The following is a 19,852-nucleotide window of genomic DNA, read 5'->3' as shown; positions in this document are numbered from 1 at the left end:
AAATAGGCAAAATTCCCTTTTATATAACAGAAAGAATACAGAAAAACAAAGGCCTTCATTTACTGTATATTTTTATTAATGGCACTATAAGAATCTCCTGAGAAGTACATAAACAGTTCAAATATATCATTTTTAATCTTCTGAGCTGATTTCTCCTATTAAATGCCCATGTAACATTTCTTTTACTCAAGAGAGAAAATTAGAATTTCTTTTACAAGGGTCTATGTGGCCTGTAAAACATCTTACCTTAAAAGCAAGGCAGACTTTCCAGGCAATTAATTTCTCTCGTGCATTAAGAATAACAGGGTATCTAACTTCTTTTCCCTCACTGTCTCGTTCCACCTTGCCATCAAGTGCTGGAGATTTTCGAGCTTCAGCATGTGCATAATCTGGACCCACTGTATAAACCTTTAATAAATGTTAAAATATACACATTAAAAATGTATATATTATATAAAATGTATTAAATTTTAAAAAGCAAGACAACAAATCAAAAGAAAAAAAATCAATAAAAAATACTTCAGTCTCCAGACTGTTCTTTTCACACTTCTTTCTATTTCACATGCCAAAATTTTCAATACACTGGAAAAGATTATAAATAATTAATTACATGGCAAAACTGGTAACATGAAGTTCTGTTCTCTACAGAGAATGATTATACTGAGCGGTATGAGGGAACACAAGGTTGTATAGGATGTGATCTTTCCCTAATTTTTTTTAGCTTAACCAAAGGAGAAGTACAAATAATTATAAAAACGTTATAGAAGGAAGTAATAGCCAAAAGAAAGATTGTGGTGGTGGTGGTGAGGGGCAGCATACGCTGAAAGGCAGACAAGAAAGGGAATAGCACCCTAAGTAAAGGTAGTAAACACAGAGGCCAGAAGCATTAAAAAGCACAATGTATTAAGGCAAGAGTAAGTTATTTGGCGTCATTTATACAGTAAGAAATAAGGTTCATAGAACAGACTGGGAAATATTCTGTATGCCACCCTTATGAATCTGATCATTACCCTACGGTCAACAAAATCCATAAGAGAATTTTAAAGGAGAGGTTCACGATCAGGTTTATACCTTAGAAAAAAAGATACTCTCATTAGACAGAGATTAGTTGAAGGTAAAGCAATTAAGACCTTATCTGTCACCCAAGGAAATTTCAAACACATTGTTATATTACACTACAGTTGTCACAGATCTCAGAGCATCATTTACACTAATCAGTGCTTAGAAACTAGTGGCTATTAGACCCTTAACCCACTATATTTTATTATTTAATGTCCTTTTAAAGAAGCACACATATTATTGTATCACAAAGTTGGTTTTTAAATATTTTTATAACTACATTTCAAAAAAAACTGTCTCCCTGGCAATCTTGTTTTGGGCATCAAAGAACATGATTCTAAAACAAGGGTCCACAGGCTTCAGACTGCCAAAGGCATTCATAATACAAAATAGATAAAGAACCCCTAGTCAGTCATAAAAAGAAAGGGATCCAGAATAGAGTCTATCCTTGGGGTAATCTCTTTTTCTGTATTACTGGTAAACTAAAGGCAAAATTAAAATATACTGTAATCAATCCTACCTTTACATCAGTACCATCTGTAGGCATAAACTCTTCATATATATACGAGCCTGTTTTTCGTACATTGCTTTCTGGGGAATAAACACTACTTCTACTGCCAATCTGAAAACAAAAGATGTCCACAAATATAAAAGCTAAGTTATTCATCTCATTTTTATAATATAACCTCTTTATCATCTATTTTCATCTTAGATATTTCCAAAAACTTTTATTGGTGAACAAATATTTCACAACACTTACTATAGAGTTGACAGTGCATTATTTTCTGATGTAATGTAACTTATATGTAAGTTAAGTAGCATAAGAATACAATGAACAGTAAGAATAATGCTCCTAAGATTCAATCATGTTCTTGCATGTTCTTGCATGCATCTCTTTTGTTCACTTTTTCCACCACAGAATTTTCCACTGTATAGGTACACCATAATTCATTCATTTTATTAATGAATATTTAGGTTGTTTTCTAAGCTTTAGCCAGTAGAAGAGTGTTGCTTTCAATATTCTTGTAAGTGTCCCAGGTGCAAGGGCATTTCTAAGGTACATACTACAAGTAGAATTACTAGGTGATAGAATTACTAGGTGCTCATATTCAACTTACAAAGATAATACTAAAATATTTTATGAACTATTTTAACAATTTAGAGTCTTCTAGCAATGTATGTGAGTTCCCACTGCTCTACATCCTCATCTATAATCGGTATGGTTAAACTTAGTATTTGCCACTCTAATGGATATAAAATAGTACCTCACTGTGTTATACTCTGTATTTCCATAATTGCTTATAAGTATACGTGCATCTTTGATTTTAATACACTGTTAAATTATGTTGCTGAGAGGAAAAAGGCTATATTAATGTACATTTCTGCTAACAACATTTGGGCTTATGCCTGTTTTGCAACTATCTCGATCTTTTTGATTTTTTGCCAATCAAAAAAGTAATTAAATGTCATTACCTTTTAGACTTCATTTGCATTTACTTTATTATGGGTACAGTTTTGAGCACACTTTCATGAATGTAAATGTTATTGATATTACCTGTGTCTATGAATTATCTATCTTGGAGGCCATTTTTCTTACAAACTACTGATCTTTGCTTGTATTTCTCATATGCCAGATACATAAATGGAAGATAGAAAGAAAATCAAGTAATTTTCTTGGTATTTTGTACATAGAAATTTTGCATAAACAACATTAAATAACTAAAATAACATCTTGCTTTTCTAACAAAGAAGGATATGTTTGAATTTATGCCTGAATGGTACATTTTTATTTAATCTTAATTCTACTGAATACTTGGTTACTTTTAGTATAATTTCTATGAAGTATGAATAACAGTATCCCCTAGGATAACAAAGGCTTACCTTTCGAAAAAGTCTTTGACTTCCACCACCTGCAGACGTGGGATAGTAAATGTAAACATTGTGATCCTCTGCACTGACCGGCTTTTCTACAAATGGCTTTTGAAAAACTTCACCATTTACTTCTACATGATCTTCCCCTTCAATGAGATTGCATTCTAAAAATCAAACATAACAGCAGGAAAAATTAAATATTGTATATTAGCTACATTTAACATTATTGTTACAGTTTTTACTAGAATAGAGTTTACAAAGAAAAGTAACTGTGGATAACGTATGATTTTATTTTAATTAAAAAGTCATGTAGAAGTGCCTGGATGGTTAAGTTGGTTAAGTGTCCCACTTTTGGTTTCAGCTCAGGTCATGATCTCATGGGTCTGAAGATGGAGCTCAGTCTTGGCTCCACACTAAGCAGGAAGTCTGCTTCAAGATTCTCTACACTGGGGGCACCTGGGTGGCTCAGTGGGTTAAGCCTCTGCCTTCGGCTCTAGGTCATGATCTCAGGGTTCTGGGATCGAGCCCCGCATCGGGCTCTCTGCTCGGCAGGGAGCCTGCGTCCTCCTCTCTCTCTCTCTGCCTGCCTCTCTGCCTACTGTGATCTCTATCTGTCAAATAAATAAAGTCTTTAAAAAAAAATTTTTAAAAAAAAAGATTCTCTACACTGGGCTGCCTGGGTGGCTCAGTGGGTTAAGCCTCTGCCTTCAGCTCAGGTCATGATCTCAGGGTCCTGGGATCAAGTCCCACATCAGGCTCTCTGCTAGGCAGGCAGCCTGCTTCTTCCTCTCTCTCTCTCTCTCTCTCTCTCTCTCTACTTGTGATCTCTCTCTGTCAAATAAATAAAATCTTAAAAAAAAAAAAAAGATTCTCTACACTGCCCCTCCCCTAACCTCTCTCTCTCTAAAAAAATAAATCATCTTTAAAATAATATTTATGCAAAAATATACACCAAGATTTATGATCTGACATTAAAAACTACACTTATTCTTCAAAATCTTATGAACCTGACATTTTACCTTATCATCCCACAGAATTCAATATTAGATATGAAATGATGACAACAAGAAAGACTGAGAAATCTTTCTAGATTGCTATCATCTTCTGAAAATTATATGGAATTATTTGTATCGCAGATACCACAAAACATGAAATTATTTAAGTTATTAAAGTAACCTATATAAAGTAAGCAAGCAATCCAATCAGGAAGTTAATTTTTCGCTCTAGACAAATGAGAGAAGGTCTCTGTTACTGATAATAAATGCTATATCTAGTTTTTTAACAGAAGTTGCTTTAGAGTACAATAAAATCATCAAAATTCCCCAAAATACCCTTGTCAGAATATTAACTCTTAAAGCAGATAAACATTTACCTTGGCTTTTTAGAATGTTACATATAACTTACATGCTATGTTTTAGATAACCAGAAAAATGAAGCAAAGCTTTAGGATATTAATAAGTAGTGATATTTCTGAATCCCAGTCATCAGAAATTATGGTATCTTAGCATGAAGTTTCTAATCCTGAATTCAACAACCACAGATAAATCACCTGATTACCGATCACCCGTAATCAATACAAATTTATTAAGCATGTAATTCAAAAATTCTTTATGATTCCCAGATATATGTTAAATGTAGAACAAAGAAAAGTAGGATGTATAACTCTTAAATTATTAGCGGGCCTTTTAGCTTATAGTGGCACACTTTAACTGAACATAATGCTCATTAAAAAAAAGTAAATAGAATAGTATGAGTTCTCTGAATTCCTTCTACTTAATTAGAAAGGAAATAACTCAAAAGTATGTTGAATGACAAAAGGTAGCTTGCTCAAAATCTCATGTTCTTACCTTTGGGATTATTTGGGTCACGGTTCAAAATTGCATAACGAGGAAGTAAAATACCTTCAGCTTGAAGAATACTATATACTTCTCTTCTGAAGAAAAAGGAAAACATTTTTTTAAATTTTATTGCTCTATTTGAAGAGTACATTATTACTATTGTATTAATTAAAAAGGCATGGATATCAAGTCTTCTTATTTTTTAAATAAACAAATCATTTAAAAATATTAAACATTTCTAAGGAAATATTCAGCCACAATAGAGCAAAAATGTATGCACAATACTTTATGTGACATATTAAAACATTAATATTTAAAAGTGGGAATAAAAATGTATAAAAAGAAATGGTTAAATGCTAAGTTGTGATATGGCATGACAGCATATTATCTATTAAAAACTTTATACTCAAAGAATATTTAATGACATGGGAAAAATGTTCATAGTATTTTAAAAGAAAAGTGACCCTCATTTTGTAAAATGTGAGTGGATGTATGTATTTCTTTCTACATGAAAAAATATGATAGACAGTAGTAGGGTTAAATGCCTTTCTTTATGCTTTTATTTTCCAAATTTCTTAAAATAAATATACATTTACATATTTATGTATATATTTATAACATAGAAGCATGTATTAATATGTAAATCTAGGGAAAATGTTTTAAAATGTTAGATATTGTACTATTTAGAAGAACAGAAAAAATAACAAAACCAGAAAACTATAGGGCCTTAAACTTTATAATGCATTTTCACACATATAATCTCATACAATAATCCTAACACAAAAGAAAACTAAATATTGGTGAAATTATACGGTAGCTATCAGAGTGAAACATCACTCAAACAAAATAAATAAATATATTTGTATTCTACAGTTTTTCTTAGAAATCCATGCTTTCAGCCTGTAAAATGAATGCTAAGATATATCATGAGATATTTTTCAAAACAGTTGCACTATTCCATTAAAAAAAAAAGTCTAGTTCAATGAGTACAACCCTAATTTCATCTTCAGTCAAATGACAGAGAAACTGTTCATAATTTCAAATTTAAACTAAATTTTCAATGGTTTGGTAGGCTCTGGAAATTAAACAAACCTAGTTTAAGTTCTTGTTCCACTATTGACTGAACTACTTGTGACTCTGGGCAAATTTATTCATCTCCCTGAGTCTCAAGTTTCTTCATCTATAAAACTGGGTATAAATTCCTATTTCTAAGTATTATTTAGAGGATACCACAAGTTAATATATATGAAAACACCTGATGTCAGCTTACAGTAGACATTAAATAAATGTTATTTTTCCTTCCCTTAGTTCAGCCATCTCCATCACTCACCTATCTTGTATGAGATACTGCATATTCAAGTCATTGATTACAAATGGATTCCTGAGTTTTGCATAGGCAACTGCTTTGTCCAGTGGAAATCCTAAGAACACATATTATTAACATATTCCGTATAATCTCAAGATAAGTTGACATCTATAATTTTATCAATTTGATTCTGTATCACTTCCCATAAAAGGTAAATTTAATTATGCATATAATTGCTTTCCATACAACACATGGAAAAACACATAAAACTTGACATGTATTAATAATAAGTCTTATTTTTTCCTAGTTAATTTTATTGATAAGGCATAACAAGCCAGTGGCTATATAGCCAAATAGAGAGCACTGACATGTTAGTCAATGCCTGATTATTCAAAGTCACCTAATAACAAGTTAAGATTACTTCATATACAAAAGAGAAATCTAAATATAATTAAGTGTATCACAATTACTTGGTGTTTAAAAAAAAACAAGTATAACTTCTTCTCACTTTAGTTTGATATTTATACATATAAATTGCCAAGAATTCAAAGAACTTATGCACCTTTTAAAAACAGCAAAAACAAAAGTTAATTCACATACAATAGATATGCTCTAAATATAAAATTTATGCATAGAATCATACTTGCTGTTACTAGGTCACTGTTAAGGTATTAGAAATTAATTCCCTAAAATTTCTAGACTTTGATAAAACTACTAATTACATGGAAAACAAACCAAATGGCAGATATAGTAAGAGGTCCAAAAAAAATCTAAAGCATTTAATAATTATACTGCTCTCTCTGTATTGACACTAAAAGTCTCCAATTTTATCCGTCAATACATATTATGAAGAGATGGTGTGGCAGTATACCACAAAGTCTAATAAAACAGGGTTCAAAATCCTGGCTCCATCTTTCATTAGCTTTGTGATCCTGGGTAAGTTTATTTAACATCGCTAAGCCCCTGATTCTCAGCTGTAAATGGGTATTATACCAGTCTTATCTAGTAGAGTTTTTGAGGAATTCAATAAAGGAGTATATATAAAACAGTATAGTCCCTGACAGAGTAGGCTCCCAATAAATATTTAATATTCCTTAAGTGACAATATTTTGTGAATATCTTATCTATGGAAAAGCGTAAAAATCAGTAAGCATGCATAACTTTAGAATTTAACCTTGGGTACTACCGTATTACTGTGAAGACACTGTATTTTGTACTATTATCAGAACAGCTGGAGGGGAAGTAAGTACAAAGGCATACTGAAGTTAACAAAACTAAACAAACAACTATGGTCAGTTTAAAAAAACATTCCTAAATTCCTCTTGGCTTTTAAAATTTAATGTACCAAGAATAACTTCCACAAACTACAAACCCTTCTCGTTTTGTAAAGACTGAGAAGAATTCATCACTTGTCATCAGGATAGCTCAGTGTCTATGATTTAAAGCATCTTAACAGAATTCAGCGTATAGGAACCGCTGTAACAGTTTCCTGGTTCTGTTACTGCTGTTAAAGAGGAACTTTTTCCTTACCAAGAGACAGTATATGGGATATGACCTTAGATAGCAGCTAGTTTTTACAGGCAAAAACAAATAAGAAAGGTAGGAAAATGGTAGTAAAAACCATGTGGTAGTAAGGGAAGACCACCTTACCCTGAAGGATAAGCCAATTTTAAGATTCTCTGAAGTAAAGGACTTCAATTTATAAAGACCAGGACCTTGGCTTGTCTATAGGATATAGGAGCACAAAAAATCTCAACCATGTTCCATCTCCTTCTTGCTGAAGGAGAAATTTCTTGAACACCTAACTAAAGTAAAACTTTAACATAGCTGGAGATTACGTGTTTTGGTAACAAAGTGATTTAATATGAATACATTTATATTGAGCATGCATCTTTTAAATTATAGTTCTTAGAAATTCACTTAATTCACAGATTCTTGGGTTACAAACTTTCAAATATTCACTAATAATTTTGATTTGTGGGTTTTACTATGAAGACATAATTCGCCATCAAGTAATACTTAAGTTTAATTAATACTTGTTTGATTCATAGAAAAACCAAGTAAAATTGAAAATTCAAACATTAAGCTCTTTAGAAATAAAATATGAATATATATATGTGGAAAGATAGATCATTTTCTGTATGGCAAAAGCATATGGCTAAAAATATCCAATAATTCGAGAATTTATTCTAAGTAACTTAGAGTAGCTCCAACAAAGATATGCATTAAAAGAGTTCATAACAACCATATTTCTAATAGTGAAAACTGGAGACTAACTGTTAAGATAATAGTTAACTATGTCATAGGACAATCTCATGATGACACCCTATGATGTCATTAAAAATTAGGTCTTTGGGGTACCTGCGTGGCTCAGTGGGTTAAAGCCTCTGCCTTCTGCTCAGGTCATGATCCCAGAGTCCTGGGATCGAGACCCGCATCGGGCTCTCTGCTCCGCGGGGAGCCTGTTTCCTCCTTTCTCTCTCTCTGACTGCCTCTCTGCCTACCTCTGATCTTTGTCTGTCAAATAAATAAATAAAATCTTTTAAAAAAAAATTTGGTCTTTGAAGAATGTAATAGAGGGGGAAAAAACTTCTTGATATAACTAATGAAAAACTTAAATATAAAATGACATATACACAACCACAGTAAATTTGTTTAGAAAAATACACAGAGAAAAAAATGCCTGAAAAGAAATACATAAAAATATTAACATCACTGATCTGTGAGATGGGTGAATTTAATTTTATTTTCCTGTTTTATCTAATATTCTACAATTAATATGTATTAGGTTTATTATAAGACGATAAAGGGAGTTCCCACCCCATTCTTTAATACCTTTAGAATGGAACGAAATAAGACAATCACATAAAGGCCAGTTTTCTACTGGTTCATTCAAAATAACATCTTCTTCAAATACTACTACTGTGATATATTTAAACAAGGAGATCCGTTCAAGAATTTCCTTCATTGGTTTGGATTTGGATTTCTTTGCCATGGAACATATTCCAACCACAATCTGTCTTTCTGGTGGCTAAAACATAGAGAAAACAACAACAAAATCAAGTTGACTTAATACAAACTCCAAAGTAGAGCTATATTAAATCTTTTTCAGAAGTAGATGCAGGATGTTATCAATACAAATGATACATTAACCAAAAAGGCATTTTTTAAAATTAAATTTTTGTTATAATAAATAACAAATAATAGAAAATAATACAAAAGTCTGGAAAACTTTCACTTTCAGGACATTGTTACTATTTTTGTTCTGATTTTAAACTTAAAAAATACTCCTTCCTTAACTATTTCTAGTACTTATTTACCTTTGCCACAACAAGAAGGGAAAAATGAGGGCCAAAACCTATCTAATCCAAGTAAAAAGACCAATGAGAGTGGGATGAAACATTTTCTTGCCTAAAATAAGATATTCTGACTATAAAGCTGTATTATATAGTGTTAAACTATTTTTGTAGTTTGAGCTTGAATAGGAGTTGGTCAACAACTTGGAAGAAAATTTTGGAAAAAGCCAAATTGCTAACAGAGGTGTCAATGTCTTTGAACTCCAATCTTCATACTAAATATTCCTGTTTAATGGTATTGCTCATATCCTAATGCCCTTGCTATAGCTCAAAGGCCACAGTTCGTCCTAAAACAAAAAAAAAAAAAAAAAAAAAAAAAAACCCAGGATATACAGGATATAGAAATACCTTTAAGTAACTCAGAGGTTTACAAAATTACTCAAGATTCATTCTGAGATCTTTGCATTCAAGTAATGAAGAGTTTTATCAAATAAATAAAGCTGTGCCCAGTTTCTTTTTTTTTTTTTTAGTTTTCCCTCGTCCATATTTTATGTTTCACATAATATTGTAATCTGAGCTCGAAAGTGTTTTACTAGCCTTTCTCTTATTGTAAATCTAAAAATAAAATTGGGTAACATCAGATTTAAATTACTATTCTTCTTATATCTAAAATTAGATTTCTTCATTCCCTCTTCTAATTCATGAAATTTAGAGATTAAACTAGTATTGAATTTGACTGTAAATCCTAATCTCCCTGGGATTTGCTGTTTTTCCCCCTTGATCATCCACTTTTATGTACCGTTATTCAATTCTTTCCCGATTAAAAGACTCTATATAGCTTATGATGCTCCTAATGAATAATTCCCCACCAACAAAATATATTTGCAAATGATATATCCATTAAGGTGTCAATTTTTATTTATTTTTATTTTTTTAAGGGGTCAATTTTTAAAATATATGAAGAACTCATACAACTCAATACCAAAAAAATCCAATAATGCAATTAAAAAATGGGCAGAGGACCTTAACAGACAGTTCTCCAAGGAAGACATACAGATGGGCAAAAGATTCATGAAAAGATGCTCAAAATCACTAATCATCAGGAAAATGCAAATCAAAACCACAATGAGATATCTATCACCTCACACCAGTAAGAATGGCTAGTATCAAAAAGACAAAAAATAGCAAGTGCTATCCTGTACTGTTGCTGGGAATGTAAAATGGTATGGCCACTGTGGAAGATAGTATGGAAGTCCCTAAAAAAATTAAAACTGTTATTAAATTATTATATAATATTGGTTTAATAATTAATAGTGACAGTATATAATTAATCATTATTGGTTAAATAAATACTGATTAAATTAATATTAATTAATTAATTAATTAATTAAAATGCCATATGACCCATTAATTCTACTTCTGGGTATTACCAAGAAAACAAAAACACTAATTCAAAAAGATATGCTGAGTGCATCCTTATTTACAAAAGCCAAGATATGGAAGCAATCTAAGTGTCCCTCAATAAATGAATGGATAAGGAAGGTATAGTAGATATATTAGTCAGCCATAAAAAAGAAAAAAATTCTTGTTACTCACAACAACATGGATGGACCTACAGGGTATTATGCTAAGTGAAATAAGTCGGTCAGAATGACAAATACCCTATGATTTCACTTAACATGTGAAATCTAAAAACCAAAACAAACAAAAAAAACTAATAGACTCAAATACAGAAAACAGACTGGTGGCTGCCAGAGGGAAGGGGGTAGGTGGGATGGGTAAAAATGGCGAAGGGGATTAAGAGGTACAGACTTTTAGTTATAAAATTGTGGAGATGAAAAAATATAGCAGAGGGAATACAGTCAATAACAGTAACTTTGTTTGGTGGCAGATGGTGACTATATTTATCATGATGAGCATTTTATAATGTATATAATTGCAGAATCACCATGTTGTACACATGAAACTATTATGTCCATTATACTTCAGTAAAAAAAAAGCACTCAACCTAACATTCCCTATTGTTCTACAATTTACAAAAAGGCTACTAAGTTAAATTTTATTTATTACAGATCTATTTAGTATCTATTCATTAGTTAAAATGATCTAGAAACTTCCAAGTTTAAAATGCACAAATAAACCTGCATTATTAAGGCAAAATTATAGGATTTTCCTATTAGGTAGAACCTTGGAAGCATGAAAATAACTTTAAAACAGATTTAAGTTATTTTGATAGATTTAATGTCTAAAATGAAATTCATACCTTTATTTTATTTTTCTGAAATTCTTTCCTTTAATCTTAAAAATAGGAGAATGATCTGAAACAAATTATTTTATCAATCTGCAGGCCAAATGAACCAAATCAAGTTTCTCAAAAGTGTCAACTATGCACCATAAATGTAAACTCAATTTAATTAGTACCAATATTCTAAGAATTACACTAAATGCTAAAGTTAGATAAACAGAAACTACCTATCCTCAAAGTGCTACGAATTGAACAGATCACAGTAATAATGTAGTACTTTATGCTACGTGGAATACAAGTATATATGTCAAGGTACAGAAATAGTACTGTGGGGGCACCAAGGTGGCTCAGTCAGTTAAGCGACTGCCTTTGGCTCAGGTCATGATCCCAGAGGGTCCTAGAATAGAGCGCCATGTCAGGCTCAGCAAGAAGTCTGCTTCTCCCTCTCCCTCCACCCCTCCCCCTGCTTGTGTGTGCTCTCTCTCTCTCAAGTAAATAAAATCTTAAAAAAAAAAAAAAAGTACTGAGGAAGAAGTATTCAAATCTACAAGGAGAAGGGGAAGGATGTATAGGGAATATGAGCAAGGTTTTGAAGAATGAAAAACAATTCATAAGGTACCCCTCAGAAAACGGCATTTCAGGGGCAGCTGGGTGGCTCAGTTGGTTGAGCCTCTGCCTTTGGCTCGGGTCATGATCTCAGGGTCCTGAGATCGGGCCCCGCATGGGGCTCTCTGCTCGGTGGGGAGCCTGCTTCCCCCTCTCTCTCTGCCTGTGATCTTTCTCTCTGTCAAATAAATAAATAAAATCTAAAAAAAAAAAGTGGGGGGGGGCATTTCACAGAGATGAAGAAATACATACAAGAGCGAAGAGGCATAGTACAACATTGACTAATATGTGAAAAAAAATTGATATTGTTTAAACATAAAAGGTAGAAGGGAGGAGAGACTAGTACAGTTCTAGATATAAGGGACAGACAATATTTGTAAGAAATGGACTTGATCTGTCAGTGATGTTCACAGATGAACTCAGAAGAACTCAGGCGAAAAGGGGTAGGCTAGCAGAGGCTGAGTCAATAGTACTTTCTAGCTTAAGGCAGACAGAAAAAAATATCTTTTATTCATTGGATTTCTGCATAACACTTTAGATGACAAAATATTTTGCTGGTAAGAGAAGCCTGAAAATCATTTTTTTCTGGGGTAAGGTGGGGGTGGAATAGGTTTTAAGTGAATGACAGTCTCATTGGCATTTCAGACGTGTTACAACACTGTGAAAATGGTTGATGAAAATGGATGCAAAGAGTCATCCAATAGCTATTTTTGTTTTTTGGGTTTTCTTCTACTCTTACAAAGTATAACGGGTTTTGATTTGAAAACAAAATTATAAGGGCGCCTGCATGGTGCAGTTGGTTAAGAGACATACTCCTGGTTTCGGTCAGAGTCCTGAGATCAAGCCCTGTTTCGGTCTCTGCGCTCAGCATGGAGTCGGCTTGGGACACTCTCTCACTCTCCTTCTGTCCCTCCCCACTCTCTCTCTGTGTCTCTCAAATAAATAAATAAATCTTTTAAAAAATTATCTTTTCAACTGGAAATATAAGAAAAAACAAACGTAAGGTTGTATCTTAAATCAGTTTTCACGGTGAAGCAATCTACTTCTAAAGGGAAAACAAGTAAGAAAAATGTTGAGCTCTCACCATAGCACACCACCCAACTACCCTATCCCCTCATCCCTCCCACTCCCCTCCCCTCCAACAGCCCTCAGTTTGTTTCCTGAGATTAAGAGTCTCTTATGATTTGTCTCCCTCTCTGGTTTCAACTTATTTCATTTTTCCCTCCCTTCCCCTATGATCCTCTGTCTTGCTTCTCGAATTCCTCATATCAATGAGATCATATGAAAATTGTCTTTCTCTGACTGACTTATTTTGCTTAGCATAATCCCCTGTAGTTTCATCCATGTCATTGCAAATGGCAAATTTCATTTTTTATGGCTCTATAGTATTCCATTGTGCTATGGTGAGCACTGTGAATTGTGTAAGACTGATGAATCACAGACCTGTACCCCTGAAACAGACAACACATTATATGTTAGTAAAAAATAAAATAAAATGGCAAAAAAAAAAAAGAAAAATGTTGAGCTAACGTAACTATAGTAAAATGAACATAATAAATGTGTGTTATTCCCAAAGATTCAGTACAGCTATACATCCTGGTAGATCAGATCAAAAAGAAAACAAGACTCATGTTCCTATATACCTCTCCGGATACTCGAGGTAGCCTCTCCATCTAGTCACACAGTTACAGACTTCTGAAGAGTTAATATATAAGGCTATCTTTGGGTCAACCACCACTTTTATTGACAACATGACAAATTTAAAGAAGCTGGCTAAGTCCTTCTTTAGTACCTTTAAAATTATCTCCTTCAACTTATTTCTTTATCTTCATGTACTTTTTAGGTACTTCTGTATACAAGAAACCCTTTTGGTTTATGGCCCTGATTATTCTCTCCTTGCCACGTTTTCAACTGAATCCTGTGTTATGCTAGGCATATCAGTGAACATATCGTGAAAGACACTAAAATTAGCATCATTAAACAACTTAGAAGTCTGACCCCTAATGGATTTCTTGCCGTACCATAGATTCAATAATGTTACTAGTGAAATATAATATGCTTTTTCAGTGCAGAAGATTTCCAACAAATTTCTATGTGCAAAAATGTCTTCACGATTTAGATACGATTAATTCACCCTGACAGTGATTAGTAAGAAGCCTATATTGTACTGGTCTTCTCTCACCAAAAAAACAACTTACAGACTCATCTTCTTCCTCCTCATCTTCATCTGTATGGTGGAAGAAATGTCGGTAATTTCCTGAGTTTATTTCTGTATCTTCAGGCCCAACAAAGAATCTGGGGGCCTCACTCATTTTTATTTCATTTGATACAGATATAAAGCACTATACTAAAACTGCTTCTAAATAAACCATTCTATCTAAACTAGCTGACAGAGCTCTGTCACAGCTTGTTTCTGCTTATACAATCACTTGAAATTGTGATGACAGTTAGTTGGCAAATGTTCTTCTGTTCTCAGATATCATTGCTTCATTGTTGATGAAGTTTAAAAGACAAAGAGTGAGGTTATTACTTCAGTGAGTTGATGCAGTAATCTTTCTACCTAAAATGCAATAAAAAAATTAATTTTGGAGACTGTACTTCAAAAATATTCATGTAAATGACACTTGTAAAATCCTAATCAGTAACTTCATGCATACCTTCAAATGAAATGACATTTGCTTCCATAAAATATAAAAAATTAAGCTCTAATCTTCAATAACCTACATTTTAGCAATTTGACAAACTGATTCAAAATAAAAGGACAGTAACAAAATAACAAAGTAACAATAACAAAAATACACACTAAATTCTTCATGTCCAAAAATATCTAACAAATGAGAAAATTATTCAAATTATAACAAAATTCCATTAAAAGCTAAATACTTCTGCAATGCACTTAAGAATACCTGAATAGAATGGAAAAAAAAAAACCATAAAGTGTAATATGGGTTTAAAACCCACTGACATCTATAAATCAATCTGAAATTTGATTAAACCAATTTTAAAAGACTAACTAGAAAGTTCAGGGAATAAAAACCGTTTCGCATTCTAGTCTCAAAAAAAATATATCAACAAAATAAAATTAGAATAAAAACAAGATTTCATTATAACAGCAGTTCTTAAACTTTTAAAAGTCAGAAATTCCTTGGCTAGCCTAAAAAAACCTACAGATCTTCTCCTCAGAAAAACATGTACATGTGTAATAAATTCTGCAAAAAATTTTATGTGACTGACATCCAAGCTTTTCTATATAAACTGATGCTCATGAACATCAGTTTAAGAACTCTCATATAACAGTGATATCTCAAAACATCTTTACCAAAGCTGTTTGTATTACTGTTCCTTGGTCATATTAAAACTAATAACCTACCAAGATGAAACCACATATCAAATAATTCATTTGCTTATTGGTAATATAGTAAATTATTTGATCAAATATTCTTAGAAGTTGGATTATATATTAGAACCACAAAGCCTAAACCCAAAACCCTTTTTCCTAAAGATCTAATTCTAGTTTAATTGGTGACTCCCTATTAAATATTAAAACCGTAGTGTACCTAGCCAGGCTTCACTTTATGCAACTTTAAATTAAAATTGCACAGGGTTACAAAATTTGAAACAGCTGGTGATTAAAAAATTAAAGTAAAATACTTGCTCATGAATACCAAATACTGCTCAACTCTGATTTTTATATTGGAAACTACCATGCTATTAAGTATCCACACTCAAAGAAGTGGTTCTCAAACTTCACATATCAGAATCACCAGAGGGCTTGTTAAAATATTAAACTAAAAAAAAGTCTCAAAGTAGGACCCAATACTCTAAAAATTCCAACGTGATGCTCATGCTGCTGGCCTGGAAATCACACATTGGGACGCACTGCTCTAGACTTTGACAAAACTGGGTTAGATAGCTTTTGCTGATAACTGTCCTTAACTTAGTTAAGTTGTTAACTTAATTAAGTTGTCCTTAGATCTGTGTCCTTAACTAAGTTACTGAAACTCCAGCCACCATCTGTAAAACAGGGTAAATCTCATTAATTATTATGCAAATTAAATGAAAATGAAGATACAATGGCAATTAGCACAAGGTAAGCATTTAGTAAATGTTAGCTATTTATTTATCTTGCTGGCTCTTATAATTAAAACCTAGATTGGGGCACCTGGGTGGCTCAGTGGGTTAAAGCCTCTGCCTTCGGCTCAGGTCATGATCCCAGGGTCCTGGAATCCCAGGATCCCGCATCGGGCTCTCTGCTCAGCAGGGAGCCTGCTTCCTCCTCTCTCTCTGCCTGCCTTCCTCTCTGCCTACTTGTGATCTCTGTCTGTCAAATAAATAAATAAAATCTAAAAGAAAAAAAAAAGACCTAGATTCCTTACCTATCTTTACTGGCTCAGAACAAATACAAACAATTCAGTTTAGAAGGTACCTACTTAGCACCCACGTAATGAAGCCACAGAAACTCCTTTTTGCTGCTGCAGCCGACACTGGAGACTTCATGACATGTTTTCCAGTCTTACCACACTGCTTGAGACTATCACGAACACTACTGCCTGGAAAAAACACTCCTCTCCTTCACAGATATACCTCGGTCAAAGCTGCTTAATTTTTAAAATGATACCACTGATCAAGCATCAGTCCTCCCTAGTATTCATAAACCCACCTTTCTTGAAAAGCCTGATTTTCCTGAAACCCTAAAAGCAGTTTCCAATGCAAGCACTGTTGTAAATGGTAGCTCCAGTTCCAAGGCGCTATTACTGCAGCTACATAATAGGTTATTAAATAGGCTTCTGCATGCTGGCCAAAGCAGCCAAGCATCATTTAGAAGTGTATACAAGAAAGCCCATGCCAAGTTTCACAAAACCCTCACATTGATTTTTTTTTCCTTCTTCAAACATTCATACACTATCTTTTTGCTGAGCCTGTCTCTCCTTCTACTTATAATTCACTATTGCCCTTGAAAGTTCCAATTCCTCCTTGAATAAACAACTGCAAAGTCTTCAACAAATGCTTTTCTGACAACTGTCCTGCTTCTGCCAACCCCTAAATACACGTCAGCATCTTTCCCATCCTCCACGATCCACAGCATTTGAGAGGTATCTCTCCAATTACCTGTTTGCATTAGAGTTAACGTTTTTCCTCCACAAATTTTTATGGTGAAAGATCTGAAATATTCAGAAAAGTTGAGAGAATGGTTCACTACACACATACATTCATATACTTACCGCTAGACTCCAACAATTGCTAACATTTCACCATATTTACTTTCAATTTATATACACATATACTTGCTCTATCATTTGAAAGTTATAGACATCAATTTACTTCATTTCTATATCCTTCAGTATGCATCTCCTAAAAATAAGGACATCCTCCTAATAACCAATTATCATTTCCACTTAGGAAATTAATAGTTCTTAATACTATGTATATGTAGCTGTGCCGGTGCTTTTAGAGAACAAGGACCTTATTCTTGTATATTCCTAGTACTTAACTGGTGCAGAGCACTTATGTGGGTGATCAATAAACGTCCCACCAACTGTTAAGTGTAATAACCTCACCACAACCACCACAAAAGTCATACAAGTTTAAAACCTAAAATAGCAAGATCTGACCATGCAACTCTGAAGGTTCTGCACATTAGCTTAGTCGTCTGCTTTCAAAAAACACATGCTGCAGTTAGTCTTTTGGTTTCTAAACTATTTATTTCTGCCTCACAATATGGAAGCTGCATGAGGACAGAGATCATTTCATCAGACACATAAATAGGCATATTGAATTCTTTTTTATGAATACTTTTTTTTTAATGAATACTTTCAACCACTGAAAATATTAGTGAAGAAACTGGAAGCAAAGAAGCATAATGGTAAGACAACAGTAGTATATGGGGTGCCTGGGTGGCTCAGTGGGTTGCAGCCTCTGCCTTCAGCTTGGATCCTGGTCCCAGGGTCCTGGGATCGAGCCCCCGCGTGGGGCTCTTTGCATGGGGCTCTCTGCTCCACAGGGAGCCTGCTTCCTCCTCTCTCTCTGCCTGCTTCTCTGCCTACTTGTGATCTCTGTCAGAAAATAAATAAAATCTTCAAAAAAAAAAAAAAGTAGTATAATTAAGAATACAGATTTTGGAATCTAATAAATGTGGTTTCTAATACACATTTAATAATAAGTTTAAATGTTTACTGGTAACAAAAGTGGTTTTAGTTAGGACAAGTTAAGTGGCCTCTCTAAGCCTCAGAACTTATACCAGTAAAGTGATAATAATACTCTAATATAACTCATGGAATTGTTGAGAGAAGTATATGAGAAAATACGTAAAGCACTTGGCACAATTAAGAATTCAGTTACTGGGGCGCCTGGGTGGCTCACTGGGTTAAAAGCCTCTGCCTTCGGCTCAGGTCATGATCCCAGGGTCCTGGGATCCAGCCCTGCGTCCCCTGCGACTAGCTCTCTGCTCAGCAGGGAGCCTGCTTCCCCCTCTCTCTCTGCCTGTCTTTCTGCCTACTTGTGATCTCTGTCAAATAAAATCTTAAAAAAAGAAAAAAGAATTCAGTTACTGGCAACTGCCTGAAATAAAAACCGTATTTTTCACTGAAGCCTTTTCAATAGCAAAACAAAACCCTATCCCAGGCTAGGACAAGGATGCTGGGTACTAAAGCCAGCCAAGCTTCCTCCTATACTTCCCCATCTAAGGCTTCCAGCACACTGAAGCAAAACAAGTATCACCCACAGGAATCCAAAGGTCGCCAACTCCCAGAAGTCGTCCAGAACCTAGTCCATGCGATCCTGTGGTCCCCACCCTCGGTCCTTCTCCCTCGAAGCGCGCGAGGTGCAGCACACTCGAACTGATTAGGTGAGGCAGTGACCTGCCGTCTCCGTTTTTACTCTGGAAAAGCTGCAACGCAAGGGCCTTTCTGTTCTTCTCAAGTCGGGGTGGGGGGTGCAGGCGGCGAGGAGAAGAGGGGTCAAGACTGAGGAAGGAAAATAAAAATAGCCGTCGCTACCCACATCAGTCCCCAGACTCGAGGCTGCCTGCTTTGGAGGAGCGAGCCCACAGCCTGGAGTACCAGCCACGGACGCTCGGCAGTTTCCTTCGGTTTCTTCTGAAATGTCGGGTCTCTCAAGCCCAAGGAATACAGAAGGGAGGCAACGGAGGAGGAGAAGAAAATAAGACGCGAAAAGACCCTCGGGGCTGGAGTGTCACGCCTCCGCGCCCACGCCGCCTTTCGCTCTGGCACACGCCCCTGGGAAGAGCGCGTGTCTAAGCTCCACAAAGCGCAGAAGACAAAGCAACTAACTGCCCAGCAGCGGCCTCGGGTGACCGAGCTCGGCACCTCGGTTCTCCTCGGGGCTGAGTCCTCACCTGCTACCGCAGCAGCAGCCACGCAAGCTGCAGAAGATAGCCGCGCCCTTCCCAGCTTTCGGCTTCCCCTTTAATCCCAGAGACAGAAGAAGGCAAGTGGATGGCAAAAGACTCCACCTGTTAGCTTGGACGCAGGTCTCCTCTCTACAGTAGGAGCTGAAGGGCCACACAGAGGTACTGCAAAGCACTACACCACCTCCCTTATCTCGGTCACGCCTCTCCCCGCCCGCCTCGGGTCTCACACAGAAACCTCACCGGGCGGAACGCTTTCCGGCA

At 34.7% G+C, this 19,852-nt stretch overlaps 1 protein-coding gene across 11 annotated transcripts in view; it reads right to left on the bottom strand.

Annotated features, from left to right (window-relative positions):
• LOC111148222 (diphosphoinositol pentakisphosphate kinase 2) overlaps nt 1-19,807 on the bottom strand; it is a 78,415-nt gene extending 58,608 nt beyond the window's left edge. For 2 of the 11 annotated variants that reach the window (XM_022504689.1, XM_022504691.1), the window contains exons 1-8: nt 19,577-19,807; nt 14,421-14,782; nt 8,911-9,106; nt 6,100-6,190; nt 4,779-4,864; nt 2,941-3,095; nt 1,580-1,681; nt 247-408 (exon numbers count right to left, since the gene is read on the bottom strand). In XM_022504689.1, the coding sequence (XP_022360397.1) occupies nt 247-408; nt 1,580-1,681; nt 2,941-3,095; nt 4,779-4,864; nt 6,100-6,190; nt 8,911-9,106; nt 14,421-14,534 (906 nt within the window). In that variant the 5' untranslated portion in view covers nt 14,535-14,782; nt 19,577-19,807. Of the gene's footprint in view, nt 1-246; nt 409-1,579; nt 1,682-2,940; nt 3,096-4,778; nt 4,865-6,099; nt 6,191-8,910; nt 9,107-14,420; nt 14,783-18,943; nt 19,389-19,576 lie in introns of those variants that run through there. The other 9 variants (XM_022504686.1, XM_022504694.1, XM_022504687.1 and 6 more) reach the window with 7 other exon arrangements.
• Between the last annotated feature and the right edge of the window lie 45 nt (nt 19,808-19,852).

The sequence above is a fragment of the Enhydra lutris genome, unplaced genomic scaffold, assembly GCF_002288905.1.
Source record: "Enhydra lutris kenyoni isolate GAN:26980312 unplaced genomic scaffold, ASM228890v2 scaffoldscaffold19, whole genome shotgun sequence".
NCBI classification, from domain to species: Eukaryota; Metazoa; Chordata; class Mammalia; order Carnivora; family Mustelidae; genus Enhydra; species Enhydra lutris.
The sequence above is the reverse complement of the archived record's forward strand: the minus strand, read 5'-3'. Positions and strand labels throughout refer to the sequence as shown.